Consider the following 11573-nt stretch of genomic DNA (forward strand, 5'->3'; position numbering starts at 1 on the left):
CACAACATTTCATCCTGCGACAAATGGTCAAACCGAGAGAACAATTCAGACATTGGAAGACATGTTGAGAGCATGCGTGATGGAGTATTAAGGGTCTTAGGAAGATCACTTGGATCTTATCGAGTTTTCCTACAACAACAGTTATCATGCAAGCATTAGAATGACACCGTTTGACGCTCTGTATGGTCGATAGTGTAGAAGCCTAGTTTGTTGGAATGATATAAGTGAGACAATGGTACTTGGGCTAGAGATGATTGCGGATATGGTGAAACAAGTGAAGTTAACCCAAGAGAAGATAAAGGCAGCCTAGGATCGACAGAAAAGTTATGCTGATTTGAAAAGAAGAGATGAGGAATATGAAGTGGGAGAGAAAGTGTTGTTGAAGATTTCACCCATGAAGGGAGTAATGAGGTACAAGAAGAAGGGAAAGCTAAGCCTAAAGTACATAGGGCCATATGAGATCATTCAAAAAGTGGGAAAAGTGGCATATAAGTTGGATTTTCCCAATGAGTTGGAAAGGGTTCACAACGTGTTCCATGTGAGTCAAATTCGAAAGTATGTACTTGATGTGACACATGTGCTACAGCCTGAAACCATTGAGATGAATGAGAATTTGACCTTTGAGGAAAGACTAGTGAAGATTCTGGATACCAAAGTAAGAAGCACAAGGAACAAGGATGGGAGAATTGTGAAAGTGTTATGGACGAACCACAAAACTAAGGAGGCTACATGGGAAGCTGAGGATAATATGAGGAAACGTTACCCAAAACTGTTTGACTAAGGTTAGTGGTCGAGTTACGGGGGCGTAATTGATGAGTGCCATTTATGGCACTGAAATAGCATCATTTTGAGATGATTTTAGTTGCTTTAATAGCTTTCTTTATGCCTTTTTCCTTAGTTTTAGTCTTTTATTCTCTAGTTGATCACATGTTGGTTATTCTCCCTTTTTCTTGTATTTTCGTTGTTTTTATCGTCTTTTCCCTTTTACTTGGTTGCTTTTCTTTATTTTCAATAGAAAGGTGGAGTCCAAGGCCCTTCATGGCGATTCCTCGGGTTATAAGATGCTCAAGTTCAAGGTGGAAGCTCTTATATAGCTTACAAATCAAGGGATGACCTACTCCAAGACTTGATGCTTGCGCCCTCATGCTGCGCTCACATGAAGTATGCTGTTGAACCCACCGTAAACTCATTTTGGGACTGCCATCCCCAATGATGATCATTAGGAGCGCACCTCTTGCATTGAAGGACACACAGAGGAGATCCCTAGCTGTAAGGGCGCGGGTGCGCAGGCTTGAGGTGCGGGCGCGCCACCTGAGTTTCCAGCTCCGTACCCTTTTCTTTGCGGCCGCACATTACTGAGTGAGGGTGCGCCTGTATAGGTTTCTTTTGGAGATCCACTTTATTTTCCGTTAGTTTGTTATTCTAGGGAGAGAATTTATTCATTGAGTTCTTAGAGAGGCTAGAGAGAGAAGTTTTAGAGAGAGAAACTCTTGGATTTAGATTTGTACTTCAACTTTTGCTTCAATCAGGTTTGGATTTCCTTCAATCAATAATAATTATTAAGATTTTCTTCCTTTAATTCTTCTCTATTGCTTTGATTTTGTTTTTTATTCATGACTGATTGTTTGATTTGTTGATCTTTTGGTTAAAAGTGTGATTGATTTGAATTTCTATTTGATTTAGTTTAAGATGATGATGATTGTGATTTACTTAGTTTTGTTCTCAAATTTCAGTATGCTTAGTGAGTAGATTCCTTGCTAGGGAGATGGTGAAGCATGCATGAATGACGGTTATTGCTAATTGATGGATTTTGATTGATTGAATGTTGTGATTAAATTGGTTGATAAAATTGTGCATGTGGTTGAATTGTTAAGGAGTGATCAACCTTGATTTTAAAGCTAGATTGCATAGTGATTTCTAATGTCACGAACCATTAATTAAGGGATTGCATTTATTAATTGAGTTTGATTTATTATTCTTCTTGATAGTCATTCATAGAGGAACCTAGTTTGACTTCTAGGATCTAGATAACCTTTTAAGTTCTCTTGATAGCAATCACTATCCTCCTTTAGAACATTTGGTTGATTGATTTCCCCTTAATTGGCATAACCATCATGATTGTATGTGGATCCCAATCCCTAGTGCTTTTGATATTGATTTTTGATACGATATTTGCTTTGGTTCGATTAGCCTTCTCGACTACTCATTCATTCACTCTTCGAAATAGCTTAACACATAGACTATAGTTATTGACCCCCCATTCCTTGTGGTTCGACCCTCGACTTACCCTATACTTGGTTTAGGATTGGTTAAGTGTTATAAATTTTGCTGATGGTTTTAAGCATTTAACGACATGTTTTAACTAGTTGAGTCTATTTCATTTTATTTGAAAAACACAAAACGGTTTTTCCCTTTTTGGCTACATTTGTAGCAGTGCTACTAATATTTTATCATGAGATTATATGCATAGAGCACATGGTCGTTTTCTAGTGCCATTTGATCCGGAAATAGAGAGGACAATTACAAAGATAAGAGTTGCTAGGAGTTACTCAAGTCTTCCAAGACAAGAAGAAGAACAAGCAAGCATGGGAGTAAACCCAAGAGTGGCTTTGAAGGAATTGGGAATTCCGAGTGCATATAGGTTTGAGAGCGGGATTGCTCCACCTACAACTTCGGCGAATGATTTTGAAATTAGACTGGTAATGATCACTTTGATAGAGAGGCGACAATTTATTGGAGCCAAGCATGAGAGTCCTCTAAACCACCTCAAAGAATTTGAGAAGTATTGCAACACTATCAAAGTGAATGGGGTTTCTCAAGAATTCATCCGCCTTAAGCTTTTCCCCTTTTCTCTCATAGGGCATGCCTTGGAATGGTTGGATAAAGAAGTCGAACTCACTAAGGAAATGGATGAGGTTACTAAGGAATTCTATCCCGGTTTTACTCCCAAAAGAAAACAGCGGAGGCAAGAGGACTTATCTAAAGTTTCAAGCAAAGATCCAATGAAAGCCTCTATGAAGCTTAGGAAAAGTACAAGGGTTATAAAATAGAGTGTCCTCACCATGGAATTCCTACCTACCAAATCATCAAAATCTTTTATGGCAGTTTAAGCCCTCAAGGGAAGTCTTGTCTTGATGCGGGAGCTAGAGGACCCATAATGAATAAACGGAAGAGGAAGTTGTGGACATTATAGAAGATGTAGTGAGGCACTACATAGATTGGCAAGACGGTGAAAAAGAGTTAACTAGCAAGGGTAACTCTTCGGTGTACTCAGTTGATCATCTCAATGCCATCAACAACTTGTCCTCACAAGTCTCAAATCTAGGGAAGGAGGTGACTTCTATCAATGCCAAATTAGAGAGTGCCTTGTTGATAAGTCTATTTTATATATATATTTATTCCCCGTCCCAATGGCCATAATTATGTTTATTTGAGCTCTACGGAGCTACTTTTGTTACTAATATGCATTTCTAGTGTTTTCATAGATTTGGTATAGTTTTATAGGAAATGGCAGATTTAGAGCATTTTCCTTGATTTATTAGAGCCACTACGAGCATTGGAGTAAGGTCGCATTTATATGACCACATTCTGACGCCCAGGACCGGTAGGAGTCATCAAAGCGGTGATTAGGGGCTCGGTGAAGAAGAAGAGTCTGGGGCAATGATGAGAGGCGAATAGTTAGGTCGTTGGACTAACTACCCTTTACCAAACAATATTTATATACCTAAACCTACACCAAACAAGTCTAGTGATAAGTAAAGGGACGATCCGCAGAGACGGCGAATTATTGTAAACACTACCGTTACTAAGCTAGGTCAAAGGGATATGGAGAAAGACCGGACTAAATATAAGAAGGGAAAAACTAAAAACTATGAAAAGAAACTAAGAAATAAAATCACTAGGGAAGGGGAATCAAGGCAATCAATGTGACAAGCATAAGCATAGCAATGAACACGGATATTCTCAATAACTTGAAAGGGGCAAAGCTCAATCCTCTAGGTCTCTCCCGAGCACGCTACATAATCAAGCACCCAACCCCGGATAAGGGCTCGTGATTAACTTAAAGGGTTCACTTCTACCTAATTAGCTCTTTCCCAAGCAACTAAATGGGTAGCAATTAGATCATGCATTCAACCGGCCAAAGCGGAAGCAAGCATTACACATACCTCAATGAGCACATCCAAATCACTAAGAATTATTCCGCACACGCCACTATACTAACACTAATCAATCGCAAGCAAACAAACATCAATAATCTAATTGGTCAAGTCGATAATATGGAGAATTGCCTAACAACCTAGGTCACTCCCGCACACACTAGGCCATTAAACTCTCAACCCCGCCTATGAGGTCGTGGTCAACTAAACAATGAAATTATTCTATTAAGCTAGCTCACTCCCGCACAACTAGCACAATAGCGATTAAATCATGACATCAATGGGCTAGAATGACATCAAGCATTAAGACCTTCATTTTTAGTTCAATACATCAACAATTCCAATTAAACCATCAAGTAAGTGTTCATCTTGCTCATCAATCACTAATCATCCCTAACCCTAGTTAACAATCTACTCTAACATAATTAAACTAACAAAATCAAAGACATTAACACAAACTAAATTAACAAGAACAACAAACATTAACCAACAAAGAGGAACAAGAGAGAGACTAAGAATAAAACCCAACAAGGAGAACAAATTACCAAAACTACTATACTAATCAAGCAAATAACTACACAAAGCAAGAATTAAAGAAAGCAATAAATGAGATAGAGTTTAGAATGCTCATTAGATTTATGAAGAGTAATCCAAAACAATGTCACTTTGCATCTTCATCTTCTTCAATCCTCCATTAAAGCTCTTCACTTTCTCTCTCTAAACTACCCTAAATTACTCTTAATCTACATTACAAAGTATAAAAACAAAGATTAAAACTAAATCTAAGCCTAATTTATGTGAAGATTGATGGAGAGATGTTAGGGTTTAACCCCTTAAGGAGGAGTGAGAAAACCCCAAAGAAATCCCCAATCAAAACTTGGCCAAAAAGAGGAGAGGAAGAAGCGTTTAAAAGACTCGTAGCTGCTCGTGCGCGCCCGCGATCGAGGCCTGCGCGCCCGCGCACTGGGATTGGCCTGGCAGCAACATTCATTTTCAAATGGCCGTAACTTCTATTTTAGGAGGCTTCTGGGGGCGTTCAACCTACCGTTGGAAAGCTCTTCAAGTCTAGTTTCCACTGAAACTTGAATCACTGCAATTCAATTTGTAGATCAAAAGTTATGGTCAAAATAGTGATCAAAGGTCGGTCTATGCGCCCGCGCAGGTCAGTGTGTGCGCCCGCTCCAGGGCGCGCGAGGCATCTACAGTGGACACAATTCTGATTTCATCTCGATTGCGCGCCCTCTCTCTTGAATTGTGCGCCCGCGCAGAGTGGGAGAGAGGGATCTCCTGGGCGCGCAGCCTGATCAGATGCTCCTCACTTGATTTGCTCATGAAACCGGCTCTCAAAATTATCCCAAACTTTCCTCTACTTCACGTATCGAACGGTTTACCTGCAAAACACAGGAAAACACCCAAAAACAGTACAAGAAGGTAAAGTAGGGGGGAAGTAAGAGGGAAATGGCATTGTTGTGCAATATATGGAGAAGCACGGCAAAAAAGGGCTAAACAAGCGATAAATGAAGGGAAATGGTAGGGAAATGAATCCCGAATAGTGGCATAAATGCCACTTATCAGGAAATGGACCATATATTTGGAACCCAAAGAGGAAATGCAAATTGGGCTAAGAAACGACCCAATTGAAGAAGTCCAAGTCTGCCCAGGAGCTCGCCTGGAGGCGCGCCCGGCAGGGCGACCCCTCGCCCGAAGGCACGTCCGGCAGGGCGAGCACTCGCCCGACCAGGTGCGTGTTTTTATTAGGATTTTAAATTATTTAATCTTTTTCTTTAATTAGGATTATTAGTTTAGTATAAATACTTTTTGTTGCCAAAGATTGTTTTACGTTTTTACACATTGACGATTACGTCTTTTCTCCCTAGATTTAATTGCAGATTTTGTTTAAGCTTGTTCTTGATACTTTTATTCTCTCTACACTCCTTGATTTATGCAATTCATTAATTCCTTTAATTTTGGTAACGATTTCTTCCCTCTTAACTTTTAGTAATTTAATTGCTTTGATTTAATAATGTCTTGCTTTATTGCTTTGATTAGTGGAGATTTAATTATGTGTGAGTAGTTTAATTCTTGGATTTGTGGGGATCCATAAATAATATGAAGGGGTAATTTATTATTGTTGATTGTTAATGTTTTGGTTAATTTCCTATTGATTGATTTACTGCTATGCAATTAGATTAGCGCTGGTTTAATTGTATGAGTTATGCAATATTGTTTCGAGGTTCGAGAGATGAGAATTGATGTTTAGGCTTAATTTCAATAGGCAGGTTAATTTATAAATGGTTAAGTTAAGATTCGAGAGATGCGATTTAATACCGTTAGATTAATTTTGTGATTATAATACGTAGCGAAAGCCCTTTATAATCTGATTAATTTATGCATTGATGATTGATTATTATGTTTTACCCTGGAGTATTATTTGTTGGTTAGCCTATACCCTAGACCTTTTATTATTGATTATTCCCTTATTTAATTTGTTTAGTTTAATTATTAGTATAATTCACACAATATAAATTGGTTACTCGATAATTTAGATTTTAATATTTAATTAGGAGTAAAAGAACATTGTTTCCCTGTGGATTCGACCCTACTTCCCTATCTACTTTAGTTAGAGGACTTAGGAATTACTTTTGATTAGGTGATACGACAAAAGTCTGTCACTTGTCTCTAGCACCTATTCATCCCTCCCAATATAAGAGGGGAGGTACATCTTCTAACTCTAATCCTCCTCCCTCTTCTTATAACATTCCAAGTGGATTCTTGTTTTGCGACGTATGTGGTTCATATGATCATGATGCTTTTAATTGCCCTCACGCTTTTTCGGATAAATGTGATGATTTTGATAGTAATAAGAGTGAGAATGTGAATTAAGTGTCTAATAATAACTATGGTCCAAGGTTTGATAATCAAAGAGGCCAATGGAATAAGAACTATCACAACCAAGGCAATTTTGACAACTATAGCTAAGGTGGTGGTTATAGGAACCAAGGAAACTAAGGTTTCTGAGGTAATTATAAGAATCAAGGTTATAGTAGCTGATTAGAGGATTTCTCCCGCCACGTGGACCAATTAAACTCTACCACGTGTCATCTACGTGGACCAACCAGAGCCCGCCATGTGTCACCTCATGAGAGGTCCAAGGTGGACCAATCAGGCCACGACATGTAGCAGGCAGATTGCCAACTAGAAAAGTGGTCTTTAAGGGCCCAAATACCTAGGCAAGCCTAGTCAGTCCTAGGTTTCTGAAAACCTAGTACTGGGCACATATTTCCAGACCCTATAAAAGGAAGATGTTCCCCCTGAGAAACATCATTTAGAAATCATTAAGCATACGCATACATTACTTGCTGATCATTAACTCCAGTTTTAATTGCGCTACTTGAGAGCTAAGGCTCGGATATTGAGATTGTTAGAGACAGTCCGATGATCACTCCCCTTTCGAGAGGAGCCTTATCCCCTTTACTTTCCGCATCTTACTTCCGAACACGTTCTAACTTGATCGTCGGAGGCGGAACTCCCTCCCACAGGAGTCTCCGTTGTTTTACATGTACAGCCGTTTAGAGGTCAGTCTTGGTGTCGTAACTCTCCCGCAGGACATCCAAAAAACCCCAAAACATTTGGCGCCATCTATGGGGAGAGTACTTGTAAAATGACTTCACAAGAACCTGTACCGCCTCTAAATAAGAAACGGCCAGTGGCCGATGTCCAGGTCTATACGAACCAAGATACAGATGACGACTGTGAGGTCGACACACACACGACCCTTGACAGGTCCCTAAGAACTCGGCGCATCCGTCCCCTTGAAAGGAAGGAACGAACTGTCAAACAGGCGGGCCCTAGCGAACCAGCCGGCCAGCTAGCCGGTCAACCTCAAGCGGTCGAAGGCTCCGTCCCTATCACCAGAAACGAGCTCATGACAAGTTTCAAAGGGGAGATTAAGGACCTGATCGATAAATGGACACCAAGGAATAGTCGGCCAAAAAGCCCTCTCATTCTGGGAGGAATAAGCCAGTCAAAGACCGAGAGGCCACTCCTTACCCTAAACCTAGGCAGGGGGCAGAGACCCTTGTTTAATTTGGCCAAATTCCGATTCCATGAGCCAGGGAAGAGGAAGGCCATCCGGCATGTACCACCGGATGGATCGAAGAGAACTTATTCTGATGACCGGATGTTAATCCAGCAGAAGAAGAACATTCAACTGTCAGAATCGGCTTCCACGTCGAACTTGCAAGACAGCTTTCAGAATACCTCAATGATGTATTCACAATAAAATCAAGAGAACCAGACAGGCGGCATGTCCGCCCACTCTAGTCCTCAGATGGTCCATGCGGCCCCGTATGTGCCTCAACAACCATACATGCCGTATGGACAACATTACATGCCGTATGGACAACATTACATGCTGCCGACCCTCTTTGGGGGGCAGGCGGCACATAATGTCTAGCTCTTGGACTGGAAGCTCCGACTGCTAAAACTGGGGGAACAACCCTCTGCTTTTTCCAAGGAAATAACAGAGGCTGCCTAGCCGGCCAAGGTGAAAAATGTGTTGGTAGGTGCCTATGAAGGTACCACCAACCCAGAAGACCACCTGATGGCATACACAAACTTTATGTATCTTCAAGGGTTGGATGATGCCGCATGGTGTAAATGCTTCCTGGCCACATTAAAGGGCGTCGCCAAGAAATGGTTTGGCAACCTGCTAGTCGGATGCATCAATAATTTCAAGACGCTTGCATACTTGTTTGCGTCAAACTTCTTAATGAATATCCCTGCAAAGAAAACAAGTCTTGACTTGGGAGCTATACAGCAGGGTGAGAAGGAAGGGCTACGCTCATATATCAGGCGGTTCAATCTGATGAAAATTCAGATTCAAGGAATGTCTGATGAGGTGGCCTATACAGACTTTTTCAAAGGTCTGAAGGACGGGTCGACCTTCAAGTTCGATCTTGTCAAGAAGAGAGTTGCTACCCTCCAAGAAGCACTGATGGAGGCGGACGCCTATATACAGGCGACTAAACTTTGCAACATCAGTAAACAGCCGGACTCAAAGAGGTCTGACAAAAAAGAGAGTCGACCATTACAGTCGGCTAAGAAAGAAAAGAAGAGAAAAGAAGTCTAGGTGGCTGATACTTCTGAACAGCCGTCCTAGAAGAAAAAGAGAGAAACAAAAATGTACTCCCCAAAGTACGAATTCAATAAAGACAGTCACTCCATCCTCATGGAAATTAAGGACCGGTTCTCCATTGACTAGCTGACGGCTATGAAAAGTTCCGCCAAAACTCGGAAAAAAAAATAAAAATTGCCACTACCATGAGGATATTAGCCATGACACCAACGAATGCTTTAGTCTCAAGCGGCTGTTGGACCGTCTGGCTGATAAAGGAGTTCTCAAGTCTTATATTTTGAGGTCTAAGGTTACCCTGCAAACTAACCCTGGGCAGTCGTCTAAGAAGAAGCCTCACTGTGCTAATAGTTTGGACACTGATGAAACTCCGATCTATACGATAGCAGGCGGCTTTGGTAGAGGTGGCTCAATGATCCGGGGTAACAAGGACTACATCAAAAGGCTCGATGTCAACTCGGTCGACGAGGGCCAGGCGTCCAAGGACTCCTTCCCCGAAGTTGTAGTTACCGAGGATGACAAGGGCAAAGTCAGGAGGCCGCATGATGACCCTATTGTCATTGAATAGTGGCCAACTGAAGAGTTGGCCAAATCCTCATTGATACTGGGAGCTTATCTGATCTCAGCAGTCACAAGTGCCTGGCCAAGCTCAGGTACAAGCTCAAGAACATGCACCAGGTCTTTCATCCCTTAGTGGGATTTGAAGGTGGTGTGGTACATTCGGTAGATCGAATAGACCTACCCATTATTCGACCTACCCATTCTTCTGGGCAAAAAAGGGGAAGGGAAGCCACATGGTGGTCCGGTTCTTAGTTGTTGAAGAGCTGACGGCCTATAACATGATTTTGGGGCATCCCACCTTGAATGAATCCAAGGCTGTTATCAATCCTTCTCTTATGCTCCTCAAGTTTGAGAGGGATGATGGAACAGTCGGCTCCCTACGGGGAGACCAAAAGATAGCCAGGGAGTGTTTCTCTGATATCAAACCCATTGTGGTCGCAACCGGCCCTAGTGGAGAAACTACTGACCTTGAGTAAATCAAGGAAGCCGTGCCTACTACCACAACAGCTGACAAGAAGAGTAAGGCCAACCAAATGGTGGCCGAGAAAAAAGACAAGCAATAGTAATCATTGACCGGTGAAAGGTCGGATGAACTCCGTCCCTAGACGGCTGGTAAGCACATGAACATCGTTCTGGATGACTCTCATCCTGAACGAACTGTCAAGGTGGGGACGACTGCTTTTGCTAAACTTGGTGCAGACTTGCATAACTTGTTAAAAGAATTCAAAGACATCTTTACCTTTGAGGTGGATGAGATGCCAGGCATCAGCCCAGATCTAGCCATCCACAAGCTTGTTGTGGATCCTAAAAAGAAGTCGATAAGGCAAAAGAAAAGGAACCATGTTAAGGAAAGAAGCCAGGCGGCAGCCGCCGAGGTGAAAAAATTGTCAGGGTTCATTCGGAAATGCTATTTCCTTGATTGGGTTGCCAATATTGTGCTTCTAAAGAAGCCGAATGGAACCTTGGCGCATGTGTGCTGACTACACAGACTTGAACAAGGCATGTCCGAAGGATAGCTATCCTCTCCCAAAGATCGTCAGTCTGGTCGACTCTACAGCCGACCATGCCTTGATGAGCTTTATGGACGCCTATTCAGGCTTTCACCAGATACCTCTATTGAAGAAAGATCAAGAAAAGACAACATTCGTCACTGATCAAGGGTTATTCTGTTACACTATGATGTCGTTTGGTTTGAAGAATGCGCCTGCGACCTTCTAGAGAATGATTAATACAGTCTTCGTTAATCAAATTAGAAGGAATGTGGAAGCGTACATTGATGATATGATAGTAAAATCCAAACTACAAATGGACCATCTTACACACCTTCGAGAAACATTCGCCACACTCAGGCAGCACCAGGTCATGCTCAATCCCAAGAAATGTGTTTTTGGTGTTGAGTCTGGGAATTTCCTCGAATTCCGATTGATAAAAAATACAGGTAGTCATAGACATGCAATCGCCCCGTACTATGAAAGAAGTTCAAAAATTAACAGGCTGTCTGGCGGCATTGGGGAGATTCCTCAGTCGGTCAGGTAACAAGTGCCTCTATTTCTTCCAAGCAATTAAGAAGAAGACTATGTTTAAGTGGGGGGTGGATGTAGAGGCGGCCTTCCAAAAATTGAAGGAACACTTAGATTCTCTACCAAGGCTGGTCAGTACTTTGCCAAAAGAAGTGTTGTACATGTAGCCGTCTCTGACCATGCGCTTAGTGCTGTTTTCCT

General features: G+C 41.7%; 1 protein-coding gene across 1 annotated transcript; it reads left to right on the forward strand.

Annotated features, from left to right (window-relative positions):
• Nucleotides 1-406: 406 nt before the first annotated feature.
• Nucleotides 407-781, forward strand: LOC110686548. Its single transcript, XM_021863164.1, has one exon. The coding sequence runs from the start codon at nucleotides 407-409 to the stop codon at nucleotides 779-781; it is 375 nt and encodes a 124-aa protein (XP_021718856.1).
• The last annotated feature ends 10792 nt before the right edge of the window (nucleotides 782-11573 follow it).

The sequence above is a fragment of the Chenopodium quinoa genome, unplaced genomic scaffold, assembly GCF_001683475.1.
Source record: "Chenopodium quinoa cultivar QQ74 unplaced genomic scaffold, ASM168347v1, whole genome shotgun sequence".
Classification (NCBI taxonomy): domain Eukaryota; kingdom Viridiplantae; phylum Streptophyta; class Magnoliopsida; order Caryophyllales; family Amaranthaceae; genus Chenopodium; species Chenopodium quinoa.

Excerpts from the sequence above, each read along its gene's own strand:
- LOC110686548 (XM_021863164.1), top strand. The coding sequence starts at position 407 with ATGAGGTACAAGAAGAAGGGAAAGCTAAGCCTAAAGTACATAGGGCCA.